An 18,414-nucleotide genomic window follows, 5' to 3' on the forward strand; every position below is an offset into this window, starting at 1 on the left:
GTTTGAAGATGTTGTTTTTTGTCAAATAGTTTGAAATGATTAAAAATCGAAGATATTGCATGATTATATTTTACTTATTTTCTTCTTATTTCATTTTGTATCAGAAATTAATATAAAAATATAAATTTACTTACAAAAAAAAAAACAACTTTTATTGTGAATCTTAAAAGTGATCCACTGGGCGGTCCATTTTAAACATTTTATGTAAAAAAGACTTTGGCAAAACTTAAGAACTGGTGAAAAAAAGACTACAGATTATAAACAAAAAACATAGCAATTTGAATACACACTTGTAACTTAACTGCAGCCATTTTGGGCACATTGACATCATCGTTCTTTCCTTATATGGGCATTACCATGAACGGTAAAACAATGAATAAAAACAAAGATATTTATATTGTGTAGGTCAGAATGATATGAATTTTAGCTTGAATGTAAAAGTACATACGTTGAATTAAAATTGATATGTTATCGTATTTAACATAGATCGAATTTTGCCTTAAATGCCATATTTGGTTATGCTTATATAAAAAAGAACGACAACTTGAATGTGTCCAAAATGGCTGCGTTTCATTACATTGATAATATCTGAAATGATCTGAGCCGCGCAATGGGAAAACCAACATAGTGGCTTTGCGACCAGCATGGATCCAGACCAGCCTGTGCATCCGCACAGCCTGGTCAGGACCATGCCGTTCGCTAACAGTTTCTCTAATTCCAATAGGCTTTGAAAGCGAACAACATGGATCCTGACCAGACTGCGCGGATGCGCAGGCTGGTCTGGATCCATGCTGGTCGCAAAGGCACTATGTTGATTTTCTCATGGCGCGGCTCATTTATCTGTTTCTATTTGTAGTTCAGTTACATTTTTTGCCAGTTTTCATATTTCGTCAAGCTTTATTGAAATGCAGATATTTTTGACGTGACGAATCGGATATAATTGAAACTACACCTAAAAAGGAACGAAGGAAGCAAAACAAATTCTTAAACAATTTATATTTTATTGCATAATTTTCAATTTTGTATATTATGAATTCTTTATATTTCTCAATTCTATCAAAATATACACAAAAACAACATATACAAATAAAATAAGTACAAAAGGTATGAAATAATTAAAATTAAAATATATATTATACATGGTGCACTATTTCAATTTATCATAATTATGCATCCATTCAGGTAAAAATGTTAGACACATCTTTAAAAGGACACTTTAAGGCAACACATATAACAACGTCCAAGACAAACGATTGGTATAACTGGCAATCTGTTAGAAAATAAGTGAAATTTCTCGTTTCATGAAGCAAACATATAACCAGTCGCGAGCCTGGTGGCCAGATATTTAAGAAATTATCTCATTAAGTAGAGTACTCTATAATATGAAATATTTTGTGGAAAAAAAAGATATAAACGTATCACACTTAAATTGCAGAAACAGACGTAAAACATGACATAAGTTGTTCTTAGGCAGGATTTAAATACCGAGAGTAACGGTCACAAAAAGTTATTGGAATAGTTGCACATTCTGGAAAACCTAACACGTGGTAAAATTGTTATCAGTGATAAGAACTAAAGTAAATCGAAAGTTGAAAAGTTGGTAATCAGTATCACTGGTTAAACTAAATGAATTAAAAAAATAAACATATTTTAGGTATGTATATATCTGAAATGACGATTTTAAGCGAAAGAACGGATTACACAACGTAGTTTGCGATTCAATTCTTAATTTTAGTAAAAATTCTATTATCAAAAAAAAAAATTAATGACTTCTTTTGTGGACTAGCATTTAAACAGACTAAAAAATGTGAAATACCTCTTATCCGAAAGATTTAATGACCGATAACTCTTCTGTTGGTTCCAGAGGAGCCTAGAAAATATCAATTCATAATTTAAAATTGGATATAAAATGCAGGTGCTATGTTTATAACAATATCAAAATGAGCAATTTTCATCAGATTACGTGCTATAATGCTAACAAAAATATACAAACTTATCATGTTAATCGATTAAAACTATGATAAAATCCCGTATACAAGGTCTGAATCACATTGTGCGAGATTTATTGAGTAAAAACTGAAATTGTTAGGGGAAAACACTCGGAACATCATCGGTAACATATACTTTCATAGATTTCTGTAAGACTTCAGTCGTGAACTGGTTCGGTAGTGTCACGACAGGAAGAACTACAAGGAATACAAAGATTTAAAACAACGATAACACAGTATCAAAACAATTATGATAAACCCTTTTTAAATATGACTAGATAAGTAATAAAAAACAAAAAAAAAAAGCTACAGATTCTTCTACATTGGCACTTGGGGAATACTTTATTCATAACTGATAGGAGAATTATGTGTACGTAATTTGTAACAACATACTGAAGACAAATTAATCAAAACTTAACCAGACATGATATTCTTACTCTCTTCTCGTATTGTTTACTGCTAAATGATTTCTGGCAAAGCATGAGACAAAAATGGCAGTTACTTCTTTAGCCTTAGAGAAGTTTTATTTCAGTTATAGTTTTCTATTGTGTTATTTTATAAACTTAGAATGTAAGCGAAGACTGAAATATATTTTTTAAATAATAAAGCTTATTTTTGTTACGTATAGATATGCTTTTTTGCTGCATTTAAGTAAATATTTTGGTAATTTTAGTGAGTTCTGCTGTTGATCAGATGAAATCGTATCTTATGACTAGAAACAGCGGAAATATGAACGTGGTTTAACTATTTCGTGCTGTCAACTCCATTCCTACACATTGATAAATGATGAGTCAGTCACATGACACAGGTCATCCATTTCCGGTAGTTTATCAATGTACGATTCACAGTCTACTCCTTACTTGTACATATATATACTCAAAATACCACAGGAAAATAGATGCAATGTATAAATATAGATTTCGTTGCTGAAAAGTAAAGACTCTGCTTTATTTTGGCATGCCCACCAATATCAATTGTCCGCCATTTTTGGAACTCGACATCGCGAGCCTTTTTGTGCCATTTTAGCGAATCTCGCCGAGCATATTAGATAGGAATTTTAAGTCTGGAACTAAAGCTATGTTCACCATGCCCTTATCCCTGGCTGGTGCATAGGCTGTTGTACATAACCCCCACTTTGTGGTGATATCTGATTTACCCCGGGCAAAGAGCCCATATTTACACTATTATAACTCGGGGTTGAATAAGGCGCGGAATAGGCCGGAAACATATTAACGTTATAGGGGGCTGCTGGGTAAGATGGCGGCATACTGTTTCCTAGCATACATGGTTTGCCATCTCTCATAGTTACTGTCACTGGTGCCCGGCGCGGTACGGACATTGTTGACAATTCCAAATTCCTGTCCAGTTTCTGTCGTTTACATTTATATCTTCTGTTTTGGAACCATATTTTCACTTGAGTGGACGTGAGTTTGAGCAATGTGGCAAGTTGCTCTCTCTCCGGGGCAGATAAATATCGCTGCTGTTTGAAACGTCTCTCAAGTTCAAATACCTGTTGCTGAGAAAATAAAACCCTAGGTTTTCGACGCTGCCGTTGTTTAATCATCTGACATTCGCCACTGACGGGCTCCTTTTTCACAGCTGAGGAATCGGACTTTTCACAGTCGGATAAATTCTCGTCTGTTTGTACCATACCGGAAGCGTCTGAAAAATATAAAAGACGTGTTCGTTGACAAGTTTTTTTTTTTCTATTATACCGTAACTAAAACAACAAATGTAATCGCCATAATTATGAACTTACAGCTATTTTATCGAAGTACTTGTGATATATTCGACCATCACATTTACACTGCATTTGTAGTTAAGGCATATTATATTCATGTTGGAGTCGTGCATGTCTGCATGTCTGTCAACAACAGTCTTTGATAAGTTATTATTATTATTATTATTGTTGTTGTCATTAGTATCTATGTTTAGCATACCACAGACGAAATTGTGCAGAAAGCACACAAAAGTTGGAAGCATGGAAGAGAAGAAGTGATTTTGCTCTGAACAAAATCATATATAAAATTTATGCTGTCGGATCTAAACCTTTTTGTTTTTAAAAATCTTGTCTTGTGATATTTAATCATCACTTCCTTTCAAATCACGGGCATCAGTGCTTTAATTTTTGCATAATTCTTTGTTGCAAAAAAATAGAAACTGAATTATGCACCTCTGTACAGTTATCGAATGGCAAAGCAGTGAATTAACCCGAATTAGTTTCCAGAGACATAAAATAGAACAAATATTTACAGCGTTGTTTATCTTTGCTGGGGAACTGTATCTATTTTCCTGACACTAAATAACAATACATCAGAACATTCCCTGCTGCACAACTCGGCGCCGCAGAAAATTGGGTGGCCGCTGTTTATACCAAACACAAATTCTTTATACAATTGAATGAAAAATGAGATCATTCCTGAGAAAATAATTTTTTGTGGTTTAGACAGTAAATCTGCAATACACGAATATAATACTAAAAGTGCCAGGTATACGTTCTATAAAATATTCTAAAATTGTGTTAAAAATTACACTGCTTTTTATGTACATGTATAATTATGCAAGAATGAGAATACGATAATTGTAAATTGTATCTATTATGTTTTTGGGTACAGTAAGAGGAAAACGATGTTTTCTGTTGTACGTTTTATTATTCAGCACATCTTCAGACTATTAACAAAATTATTTACATATTAAACATGAGCAGTTTGAAGAGAACATGATATATACTTTTAATTTAATTGTTCATTACAAATTCTGGGAAAAGACAAACTATAAAACCTACAAGAGACCGTTTCAATTTACTCATAAGTTAATTTATTTTTTTTTGCCTATTGAAAACAAGACAAAATATTGATATGACAAAAACACACCCTATATCAAAATATGTACGAATTTAAAATCTGATCTATATCTTTTAAATAAACTAGTAAATTTTGTTTCAATATCCTCTAAAATCTGTCATTGGAATTTTCAAAGAGGACGGTCCTTGTAGTTTGGAAACTTAGTACAGAAAGCGACTTGTTAATTACTCATCTTCTGTTATTCTACACGCCGCACAATATTGCAGTACAAAGAAACCATTTTGTCCTTTATACATCAGAATATTTATGTTTATACTCAAAACTGTATTTTCCACGAATGTGGTTTAATTTCTTTAATTAAAATGGTTTATAAAAATAAGATATTAAACAGAAAGTAATTAATTAATTATTTTCAAACAAAGATTTAAAGAAGACGAATGTACTTTCTCTTGTTTCATGTTTAGTAATGTTCTAAACAAGAGGGCGGTGATATCATTTTCTTACCGTAATTAATTCATCAGCTGATGAATAGATGTTCGCGAAAAAACTCACACTTTTAACATTTCCAGCCTGCCCTAACATTAAGATGTTCATCCCTTAATTTTATTTATGCTCATTTTATAATCTTTAAGTGCTATGCTCAAGAGTCTTCAAAACCGTTACATTGCTACTACGAAAAACATATGTTAATTTATTTCTGAAATAAATGCTTATTCCATGTCTTGCGGCAGATGTTTAGGGGCACAATGTAAGAGGTTTTATTTTTATTTCGTCTTTATTTTATACAGGGGTTCTGAAAACACAGAGTGAACTAATATCGTTGTTGTTTTTATACAAACAAAAAGTTTCATTAATTGTTATAATATAAAAGAAAAGGCATGATTTTGTGAAAACATGACTAAATTTTATGATTATGACTTCCCATAGTAAAACAGCTGTGAAAGTTTGAAACACAGAGATTAATAAATAGCATTCAAATTGTTTTTAAAAGTGACTTTAAAATACATAAATCTCATGAATACTGCAAATGCTTCTCAGAGTTAATGCCTTAAGTGCCCAACTTATTCATTCATATATAATCTTTACACTCCCTTGATATGTTTCAGATGCATCACAGAATCACAGAAGTAATGCTTTAATGCTTCTTAGAAAGCATTTCACTGCCTTGATTGCTTCATAGAAAGCTACTGCTTCAAATGCTTCACAGACTTAATGCTTCACAGAAAACTTTTCACTGTCTTGATACTTTAAATGCTTCATAGGAAGCCAATGCTTCAAATGCTTCACAGAAATCTTTTTACTGCCTTACGCCTCAGATACGTCACAGGCTTAATGCTACATTTGGAAGCTATTCACTGCTATAATGTGTTTAATGTTTCATAGAAAACTGTTACCTCAAATGCTTCACATATATCTCCTCACTATCGTAATATTCAAATTCTTCACAGTCCACATGTTCTAGAAAAGTTATTCTTATTTTGATTACTGTTTTAAAATAATAAAATTTGACTTTTCTTGAATTTCGCATATATCACACATCAGACGTGCTTTGTACAAATCTGCGCTGTAACTGTCACCAACAATTGATAAAGTGAGCCTGAATATAATACAGAGCGATATACTCCGGGGTCATGCTCGTTACATTTTGGGTATCTCTGTAACCCCAGAATTCTTCAAACTGGGATATATTTCACCTTTAATCAGCCACAAAGTCTTTGAGAATGAGGAGCACCTATTGAACTCCCTATTTACTATCATGTTTTATTGTAGAAATTGTACGGTGTTTGACAAAGTTTTAATAATCTATGAAATTCTTACTCCGTTAGAAGGCGCTTACAGACTGCAAGATCGTCACGGAATTTTGAGAAATCATTAAGCGTTGGATTTTCTAAGAGTATGTTTGTAAACTACCACATAGATCTATTAGCCCCCTCCTAAGAAAGATGTATGAGTTTTACTTTTTACTGTTTTGTTATAAAGTTAAACAATTTCTTGTCAAAATGTACATTTTAACCATCATTCATCGAAGGAGGCGGGGATGTCCGACCCTCAATTGATTATTATTATCATGCGTTTTTTTTTCAGTTAAAAACAATACATTTAATTTATTTGTATTAAAGTTTATCTTTAAGAAAAAAATATTCCGAAAATGTGAAAAAAAAACACTTCAATTTAAAACCTTATATAACAGATGCAGCGATGATTGTCAGAACATAGTCATATATTGAAATTTACCAGTTGTAAGATGGAGTAATATTTTTAAAATTAGTACATGCATGCCTGTGTGTGAAAAATACTATATGTACGTAACGAACGGCTTTTCATATTTACGTTTTACAAATGTATTTCGGATGGGCACGGATAAACTGTGATAAAAATTGTAACGTTTTCAATTTTGTCCATTCCGTAATGTATAAAATATTCTAATGTTGTCTAAAACTTTATATGTGCTGATGTGCAAAACAGAGTCCGTATCAGAATAATTACTCAAGTAACTAGCAACAACATTATGTTATGTTTATTAAGGAACTACAGTCTAACCTGTCTTAAGCAGCCAGCCAAGGGAAGCAGAAAAATTTGGCCGCTAAAGCCAGGTGACCGCTGACCGGAGGTGCAGCCAGTATATGTATTTTTTCAGACTTCTGACCAGCCTATAGCCTTTAGGCCCGTTTCTTTTTGGGTTTTCCATTATTATTTTACCAGGATACAATGACGTGCATTTGCCTTCGCAATACGAATGGTCTTCTTAGAAATCTAAAACTCCGGCGTGTTTTTTTTTTACTACAAAAATTGTTAAAGACAATTTTCCAACTTCAAAACAAGTTTGTTTACAATTTTCGCCATTTTGGTAAGGGAAGCTACTCTCGGAGCTTATTGTCTATGCTAAATCTAAGATTGCCGTTACGTTCCGTAAAAGATAGAGTGGTTTATATTTTTTTTCAAAACACAATTAATTTCGTATAAATTTAATAGTATTTTGATGACAGAAGTATAAAATAAATCACAAATATTATGCTACTAACTAGTTATCGAGTATTATCTTTAACCGAGGTCAAAATGTGAACAACAAAATTGACACGAGGTGACACGCTAATTACCGATAATTACTGGCCATTTGATCATAACAAAAGGGGATTACACCTTTGGTTATCAGTTTTAATTGAGAAGCTCGTGTCATTTTGTCGTTCTTGTGGTGAAGTCCCGCGAAACTTAGCAACCACGTGCTTCTCAAAATCGGGAATCTTTGGCGATTATTGCCTAAAAGTAATTGGTTTTGGAAGAAAAATGGCCGCTGAAAGGGGTCAAATACGGCGGTCGGGAGGCAATTTCGGTGGCCGCTGGCCGCGGACGGCAGGTGGCCGCTGAATAAAGTGATAAAATAGAGGAAAATCCATCGGGGGCGTCATAAAATGGCCGCTGAACGGAGGTGACCGCTGATCGGAGGTGACCGTTAGTACAGGTTAGACTGTATTTTCTTTATGAAATTGAAGGACGGAGCTTGGGTAAATAAATTGTCCTGTAAATCATAGTTTTGTCATTGAAATGGCAGTTTGCTCATTAATATTTCTCAGATCGCCAAGATCAAAAACGGAACACGATTTCAAACGAACTGTTAAGTTTTAAGGGATGTACAGTACTATCATTTACAAATTACATTTTATCTAAAATGCTAGCGAGTTGTTTCAACAGATAGTTACTTTCACGCTGGGCCGCGCGCCGTGAGACTGGTTCTTCATTCCACACCTCGTTTGAGCACGAGATTATGCGAGATTAACCCAAAATCCCATAAATCCCCTCGTGTATGCACATACGCTGTTTTAAGGGGGTAAAATGGTATCATTTTAGCAGAAAGTTGTATCAGTATTATATTTCGTTTGCTTTCTTGTGAGTGCAAGCAGGGAAAACAGGTCGAACTTTTCTTATCATGTCTAGTACTTCAGTTCCAGAATAAATCCTAATTAAACAGAAAATAATCATCTTGATAAAACGGAAACTCGATTAGATATTTCATGCAACACTCAAATGTTCAATTGTATAGGCAAAACAACCGTAGCAATTTAATAAATGACGAACACAATTCTAATTAAGTTTACATTATGTCCCTTTCTTTTTGAAACACAGCCAGGTAAGATCGGTCAGAATATAAAAGAGAAATTATTTAGAAAAAAAAAAATAGATTATCGAGTTAGTAGCCAGACTAGATCTAGTATTGTCATGTGCATGCATACTTTATAAGAACATATAATGAAGTCGTAACGTTAAAATTTTTATAAACTACACTCAAACTTTTTGAAAGGAGAAATGAAAACGTTAATAGAATTCATATATATTTAAGTATGTATATTTTATCAAAACACGCCTGCCCATTATCAATCACAATCAACAGACGCTTGAAGCTTCTTGTAGGGACAGTCGGGGTCGGACGGACGCTCTTAACTTCACCCTATGTTTTTAAGCATATCTGTCAGTATCAGTAACAAATCGCTACTGAATAGAGTCAATCATAGGTCGGGGAAGTCTCGTAAAGAAATATGTCTATGGCTTTCTGACACCCCTTTAGTTTTGTTACTTTATTTGTAATGGAACCCAGGTCAAATTTCTTATTCATGGCCTGAAAGAATAGTGCATGGACCTACACAGGAAATAAGCTAGAAGAAATATTGTGTGACAGTTCAGTTTTGAAGTCGTCATCATATATAATACATGCACTCCTATTTAAAAATATAAATAAAATAATAACATAGGGATAGATATCAAAACTAGCAAGGGTGGATCATTTTGCAAATAAGTCATGAATCAGTATATCCATAAACTGTCTGATATGTACATTAGATAATGAAATAAAATATAACAGTATCAACTACTAAAATTATAACTTTTTTGAAAAGAAAAGGAAATAACTGACTTAAAATCCGTTCAGACATCTTAAAAAGAGGCTTCGTCCTATAAACACCTATATAGATGTTATACAACTGAGGCTGGAAACCAGTCCTAAATCTTCAGCATCTGATTGGTCAATTCTGACCTCCCGCTTGAACCCGACCAATGAGAAAGCTGTATTCTGAGACTGGTCTCAATTCTGAGACTGGTCTCAATTTCTTGAATCAAATTGAATTGCATGTTTCAAAAAATATATATATCATAAATGTAGGTTAACAGCTGTCCTCTAAAATTGTTGAAATAAATGGTGGGTACATCGTCTTTAATGTGAAATTATTTGTTAGCCTGACTGAATGATTACGTTAAACAAAGATGGACTAAGCATTCCCACAGTGTTGATTTTCCGAGAAACGCCATTCAAGACTATCGCTGAGTCGCAGGAACCGAAAAAGTTTGTGAAACATTTAATGCGCTCTAAATTAATCTAGAATCCAACAGAGTTCAAAGAAACTGAGAAAAATACCGCAAAATTAGACGAAATAAAGCTAGGCTGTTATCACAAGACTAGTTGCCGAGTTATGCCGAAATGTCTTCGATAACATCTTGTATTTAATATTTTCATTTGTAACAGTGAGAATTTGCCGACGTTTTTTTCAAGGCTTGTTTTAAAATGAATTGACAATAATCTAACTATACTCATAAAGTTTAATTTGAATTCTACAGATCTAATTCCTGAAATGCTAGAAGGTACTCTCTGTTCTATGTATTCACATGTCTTTAGGTACAAACTACAATTCTGTAGGGATTTAATATGACCCAGTTTTCACTGATTCAATTTTCCCCACCAGTTCAACAAGACGTTGCTTATAGCTTTAGACCAGGGTGAAGTTCTGAATCCCATTCCAGCGGCCCTGTCAAAATGACATTTTTCGAAGCTTTCATTTACGACAATGTGTTACATTAGAATTTCTGTTTAATCTTTTAATTGGTTTAGACTTTTTTAAGTATGAAAGATTCCCAGCGAATGTCAATAGGCCGTAAAACTATTGTGTCTTCCTTTTTTATAATGCTAATTAAAAAAAAACAACAACATTTTATCAATATATCTTTTCATAATTCACTGTGATTTCTGGATACAAAGGAACTTGGAAATATATGTCTACTTTTTTTGTGTGTTTTATCAGGTTGATAATAAGGCTTGTAGTAATGGAAATATTTTCTCAAGCTATTTCAAATGCTGTGACATTGCCTCCAATGACCACTCCATATTCAATGAAATTATAGAAAGTGACCGAAAGTAGAAAAAAAAAGGTTTCCAGTTACCGAAATAGAATGCCACAGGCTTTATTGGAATTTATTTTATTGCCTTTAGATAAATGTAATCAGTAATAAATTGTAAATGAAGTAGAAATTCAGTGATTCAGTAAGTTCTAGGCAATGTTTCTATATTCAGTCTGTAAAACTTTGTAGAAACATTTTCTTAAGCGTTAGGCACGCAATAGAAATTTGGCGTAAAAGAAGAATGTTGCAAATAATATGCAAGACCTCAGAAAATATCAACTGAAACCATATTGATTTATGACTTAAGTTGCTATTAAAAAAGAAAATGTAAATTTGTTATTCATCTGACACCTATATTTGTGTCCCTGTCATGAAAACAATCCCTACTGATGTCTTTGTGTCTCTGCCGAACAGGTCGTGTGACACTTATTTGCGTAACAGATTCAATAATTATTGTCTACGAAGCAGGACACAAGCGCACCATTATAAGAAATACAACGATTTAACGGACTTTATATCTGTTGACATGTATTTACTTTTCGGATAAGCTCATTCAGCCGATCTTAAACTACAATTCTTTCACGATAAAATATCAGATAGATTGTAAAAGGATATAGTTAAATTATTTGTCATTTTTGTGTTTGTTTTATAGGAGTCCTTGACTCAAAAATAGTCCGGACTTGCCCCTTATCACAGAAGAATTACTCGTTTAATTATTATTGCTTTTATAAATGAATTATTTTTACTGTATTTTATCACTATGGTAGTCTAAAGTGGTTGACGAATTATAATAAAAAAATCGCATGAGAATATTATCTCGTGGAGTATTTACACAGTGGTGTTGTATTTCCCCCTCATTATTGTAAAGTTAAGGAAGCTGACAGGGCACACTGTTTCCGCTGATAAATGTATTAAACCAGTCATAATTGGACGACCTTTGTTTTCTTTATGTACATACAAATACATTGGAAACTTGTATATGCTACGTGCTCCAATTTCGTTCCGAAAAATAACGTATTCCAAATATCTTAAAAATAATTTATGCTAACCTTCAATAGAAAACTTCATGAACGTTCTTCGTTATACTTAAAATTGTATATTCTCTTACCGAAAGACTCGCTTTAAAATGCATTTCAATAATTCCACAATTTCTGAATTGATGCTAATTTATAAACGTCAGCTTTAAGAAAAATTTAAAACATGACAACAGTGGCTGAAAGTTTCATATTACTTGTTGCAATTCACAACTGTAGTAAACATGACAATATACAATGTAAATGCGAAAATAGTTTATGCATAAGTCAAAAATACAGTTCTTATTTTCTGTCTCGTTTTTTAAAAACAGTTTGAAATGGTATACATGTCTACGTTATTTTACTTAGAACAGACCATCACTCCCTTTACCCATAAAAAACTCACTCCCTTTACCCATAAAAAACAACAACAAAATAATTCTAACTGAACATTCACTGGATACATTTTTATATAATAAAAACTGTGCACAACATTCAAATTTTTGAATGTGAAATTTCTGAGCCGAAATTTATTTTTTCCAAAGCACCGGCCTCCCGCCGAGAGTAAATCGAGTTTACAACCATTGGGGAGATAAACATGGATAAGGCTCTTTTATTCCGAGAGATATCAGTGTTTGAATCAAGAGATAATATAGATCCACCAACATCACAACGTGCTCCTACAGTACATGTTTAACCGAGGGAATCGAGATCTTTACAGCATGATACGCCTAATATTATGATATTTTTGTGTTTTTTTTCCCATTTCTAAAAGCTAAAAAAATATACTTCAATAGCAATACCTTTATATGCTGTTAAGGTATTTGTAGACACCCTTTATTTCATATCCATGTAATTGTAGAAGTATATAAATGCATACATTTAAAATGTCAATTCAGTTTGTAGAAATTAATAAAAGATTTTGAAGTAGTTTACGAATTTTCTTAAAAAAATATGTTGACGATTTAAGAGTCTGATCTACAAGTTTGTGATATATGTGTATATAAATATTATTGGAAAAGAGTGCAGTACATTTTTGTTAGCAACGGTACATACATTGTTTATAATTGCACAAGAATAATGGCTCTCATTTTCTTCAATACAACAAAATAGGTCCAGTAAACTGACACTGGTACGAATACTAACCTTGAATAGCATCTTAGCACATGCGCAAGAATATGATGAAATTATGAGCACGACAGCAAGACAGATTGAAATCCTACTGATAAGCCCAAGCCAGAAGTTATGAGTCTAAGACTCCCCAATGTATCAGACACCACAGACACCGTAGGAAACTTTTCATTACAGATGCTGATAATATCTTTACAAACGATTATCAAGGAAAATGCAAACAAAAATAAAAAAAAAGATCCCAATTATGAAAGAAAACTCCTTAAAAGCTCGAGTGTTTTAAGATTTTGGAAATGCCGATAACAATGTGATTGGTAATAAAGTTGAGGATCTTACACCAATTTTGATAAAAATCTGCCGAAATCAGCTAAATCACAGTGGTATAGCACCTTAAGACTTTCCATACCGGCTTAATAAAATTGTAATGAACTCATTCCATAACAGACTGTTTGCAATATATGCATGTATGAATTGCGTGTAACAGAAACTCAGAACAGCTTTTGATGCATTGGTATAAAGAAACAATTGTAGAAGATAATATTCTAGATTTTATTTACCGTCAAGAAATATTTGTATTTTTAGTCATTTTGAAAGACACTCACTTGTACTTATGATAACTGTGACTCTCACTCAATGAGTTTACAGTATTGTATATTAAAATGCATTGTTCTATAATGATATATTATTATACATGCAGAATCATTAAGTAGTATCATTAATATATGAATATGCATCGTGTAATAAACATATTTAGCACTCAAGACAATGTAGGAAGCACTATTAATTAATTAATTTTTCTTCTAGCACCAGACAGTTCGTTCATGCATATACATTAAAGCAATCCTGCATTTACAAAAAGATGTATATGTCGTGCAGAAGATAAGTTTTTAACACAGAAAGAAATAAAAGCTCTTGGAAATGTGAGAGCTATAAAACTGCTACGAGTCTCCGGTATCACTTTGACCCTGCCTCAAATGAATTTTCACACAATATAAAACACATTTCGCTACAGGCATTAACTCGCCCTCCTACAACCCTTAATGAAAACCATCGCGAATCTATATGTATATGAAGTTTCCTTAAAATCGGTTCTTCATGAATATAATTAGAAATGAACATGGTAATTACCGAGACGTTCCGAGTATTTTTTTCTGTTGGGAAAGAGCGAGCTGAAACGACCGAAACGAACAGTAAATTCAATGGCATGTAACAGGACTTCAGAATTTTATATTGTATAATTAATATTATAAATAAAGACATAAAGTCGCGGGAGATTCTGAGAAGGCAGTTATTTACATGTACACGTACAACACGGGGCTTACATATGAGCTGAAAAAATAATTGAATGCACATAATCTTGTAAAATAATGACTTTTATTGAAGTTTTACGAGACGAAATATGAATAAAGACATATGAAAAATATATCAAAATTCATAAGGCGCTTATAAATTAATCTGTATTTGTGTGAGATAAGAACTATGGAAAGATATGTTAATAAAAAGTCTGTAAAACTGGAAAGCAACAGGTCGCAGAGTTTCGTGCAGAAAGTCAGGGAGTATTTTAACAGTGCATGTAAAAGTGTTTACTTTCAAACAAATTTATTTGAAACGACTACCAAAGGCTTGATGATTTGCACGACCTTTGTTTATCTAAAACTCGTATATATATCTTAAAAGGTAAAAACAATGAAGGAAAAAAGTTGGAGTTGTAGTGTAGACATACACTATATTTGAATGCATTTTAAAAAGTAAGCAAGATTTTAGTTTGTTTTTATATTTCATTAAGACTCTGCATACAGTGCTAAATGAAATAATAGGATTTCTTTTTGCAAAATTTCAACATAAAAGATTTGCCAAAGATAAAAATGTTTTTACAAATTTCTTTATTGATTTTATAAGCAGTGGTGATTTTAAAAGACATGTACATTTTGTTAGTCCAGTCAAAGTTCATCAAGTACACGATTATAAAATTCTCTGGAAGCAAAGATCAAGTAACCCCTATCCCTTTATATTATCTATGAACCGTATCGCCATGTTTTTTGTACCGGTGTTCAGAGCGCTAGATAAAATATAAAAAATGAAACATATTTACAAACAGGAAATTTTCCGTTGTATCAGATAACCTTTTATTCCATGTATTACACAAGGTTTTACTGAGCTATGACATTATTTTCTGATCTTTAGACCCAATTCTATGCCAATAAAACATTGCAAACATTCTTTGACCAATCTTAATGTCTTGTGAAAAAGTTTTATGATATATTTCATAGTGATAGCCATTCCTTTCTCACACATTTTATGCCCCAAGTTTTGATTTATGTTATATCTGTTCTCGAAGAAGAAAACACATGTATAGAGGCAGATCCTTTTAATGTATAGGGAACAGGTCACGTGTTCATTTCCTTTTATTTTCTTTACAAATAAATAAGGGTCTTTTAAGTTTAAAAGTTCATGTGAAATTACTGTTGTTCTAAACATTGAGATACGTGTTTGAAATACATTTGTAATTGTGTTTTAAACTTTATATTGCGTTGCAGATGCTTTTAACAGAAAATATTTTATCGTAAATTTACTATTTGTGTGAAGTAAGAGATACCCTTGAATCATCCGTTATTTGCTGTTGTATAATGATTTCCAATGGTTTTAGTTTTCTTAGTTACGCTAAATATAGAGGGAAAATGTTGCATTCTTTGATTTAGCAAAAGGTGCTTATAAACGTCTTTTATAACTTTACAAAAAATTACGAATGGCGGCAACCTGTTTGCAGATATTTTCTGATGAAGAAATACATTTAGAAAGTATGCAAGTAATAAACCATATTTATAAAATATATTAGCAGCATCAAAAGACAAGTTCGACCTGAGGTCGGGTTTTATAAGCGAAAGAAATGCCTAAAATCCCTACAGCACATCGCTTACGACGTTCACAAATCCAGATGCACACGGCGTTATGTTACTAAATACCTCCTTTATGATAACTGCACCATTTAAGCAGTCATTTATTGTCCCAAGGAAAATCCAAATAATGCCATAACGTACAACTAATCGGAATGAATCCGCTAGATTCAAGATAAAATATCTCATACAAAAAACAACGCTGCTTGTAAGTTCCTAACGTGTTTCTTTTTAATTGTTAGAAGAAATGTAAACCATTTGTGATTTTTTTTATCAACTGTCTTATGTATCATTAAAATTAAAAGTACATGTATACCTAAAATGCACACTTTATTCGGTGAAACAGTTTCCATTTAGCAAATGTTACTCAATGCCATCATCACTTATCCGAATGTTTTCAGAAGTATGTTTTTGACAGAACTATTTCTTCCTAAATCTTAACACTTATATCGATGATCCACACGAACGTCGTTTATTTTTAGAGTAAAACCGATAAAAATCTCCACCATTAAAATTAACTTCTGATAGAACACAACTAACGTGTTATTCTTAAGAAGGATATCATATTTCTTTCTCATAATATTTCAAAAAGAACAATTTTTATGACTTCAAAGTAGGAACTTTAGAATTTAAACTGAACGAGGGATCTAAATATATCGTGGTGTAATAATACACCTATAATACTTGTTGATAAAACGAATGATTTCTATCATTAGTGTGTAAATTAAAGAGCGCATCTCCAAACCTAAAGTACAACTCTTAGTGTATCAATCAGCGATCTAAAGATTGTACCTTTTGTAAGGCTAATCAATATAAGGGGCACCGCTTCAAACATCTAAAGAGTCTGTGTAAACTCATATAAACAGATCAATACGTGGGTAAACAGTTCGAGTCCCTACTTAAAGCACTTAATGCAATCTGTAAACTCTTCATCAAATCTACGTTGAAAAAGTAGTTTGGCAGAACAACCTTAGGTCAACATGCTCTGGAAGGAGATTCCAAAAAAAATATCAGTAGAGGCCTTGAGAAAATGGAAAGCGAAAACTGGATGCAGTACTGTTATTTTTTATATAAAATATATGATATAAACCAAAGTAGCTTACCTTTCTCCATCAAATCGTCGGGTGCTTCATGTTTAATCATCGGTTGTGGAAGGTTAGGCTGTGAATTTTGTGTAAGAACAGATCCAGGTTCGATACCTGGAGGTGGCGGTTGTGCTGCCTGTGCCAGAGCCTGTCCAGGATTATGCATATCTTCTTGCTCTGAGCCAGGCGTTGGAGCCCCATGTGTGTCGTACGGTTCGTGCTTTGGTGACATTCCGTCGTTCTGTAACGGCAGCTGCATACCAGACGACATTGACGTCATCGATGATACAGACGGACTGAGGTTTGTATACGTTGGTTGTAATGAAGGCGATGTGTTGTTGTTGCTGCTGTAAAGACACGAGTTTCCACCCAAAGAATTCATCATCGGCGACATTTGTGACATCGTGTTCATCTGCTCCCCAAGTCTAGGCGATTCGTAACCATAGTAACTAGAATTCATGTTAAAACCATTAAAATCCATTCCATAATGAGCTGCTGCTTGTTGTTGCTGTTCAGTCCAACTTAAGATGTCCTTAACAGAAAATGGTGTTGAAAAAGCGTGATTCGAATACATAGTGCTTTCAATGAGATGAAAATCTTGAAAACCTCAGAACTCTTTCTAAAACATAACTTTTGAGAGTAGAACTTTGAAGATTTGCAAAAGTGGTAACCACTTAAGACTTAAGCAACTCCGCTTGTGTCAAGATCATAAATTGTTAGTGTTTAAACATTAGCAAAGTGTTGTTAAAACAGCCTCATGTTTCGATGAGCCAATTCTCGTCAACACGAAACAAGCAAACGCTCCGCCTGTAGCCGTACTACAGCCAATCGGTTGCCAGCAACGTAGAGCGGCCCAGCGAATCATTAAATAGCTGAAGATGCTGAATATCGCAAAGAATTTGATGCTTTGTTCTGAAATAGGGATACGGTTCTGCGTTACTAGCGGTAAATCCTGACTTTAATCTGTTTGCTTTGCAAATAATGAATTGAGACGGATTTTGTTATGACAAAATAAGCTTGTGACACAAAGAAGCGGATGAAACCATCGCTGTGTCAATACAATCACTATTAATATTTATTGAGACAAAAATAAAATAATTCAATATAATAAGTTACTAAATTTTGTTTGAAATAAACAACGAAATAATACTTATTGAATAAAGCATGTGTGATTTTATGTATTCTCTGTCCTACAATAGTCTCTTAAAACTGAAATGTAATATATTTTTTATTGTTACGTATTAATGTTTTTATATTTACATTCATTCACATGTAATCAGTAGAAAGTGATCACTTGCAATACAGACAGCGCATTGTTAACCTTAATTCAAGCAATA

General features: G+C 33.0%; 1 protein-coding gene across 1 annotated transcript; it reads right to left on the bottom strand.

Moving 5' to 3' along the window:
• Positions 1-981: 981 nt before the first annotated feature.
• LOC123546509 (homeobox protein Nkx-2.3-like) lies at positions 982-17,795 on the bottom strand. Its single transcript, XM_045332849.2, has 2 exons — positions 17,096-17,795; positions 982-3,650 (listed from the first exon to the last, which is right to left on the bottom strand). The coding sequence occupies exons 1-2, from the start codon at positions 17,649-17,651 to the stop codon at positions 3,070-3,072; spliced, it is 1,137 nt and encodes a 378-aa protein (XP_045188784.1). The 5' UTR covers positions 17,652-17,795; the 3' UTR covers positions 982-3,069.
• Between the last annotated feature and the right edge of the window lie 619 nt (positions 17,796-18,414).

Source organism: Mercenaria mercenaria, chromosome 9 (genome assembly GCF_021730395.1).
Source record: "Mercenaria mercenaria strain notata chromosome 9, MADL_Memer_1, whole genome shotgun sequence".
Taxonomy (NCBI): domain Eukaryota; kingdom Metazoa; phylum Mollusca; class Bivalvia; order Venerida; family Veneridae; genus Mercenaria; species Mercenaria mercenaria.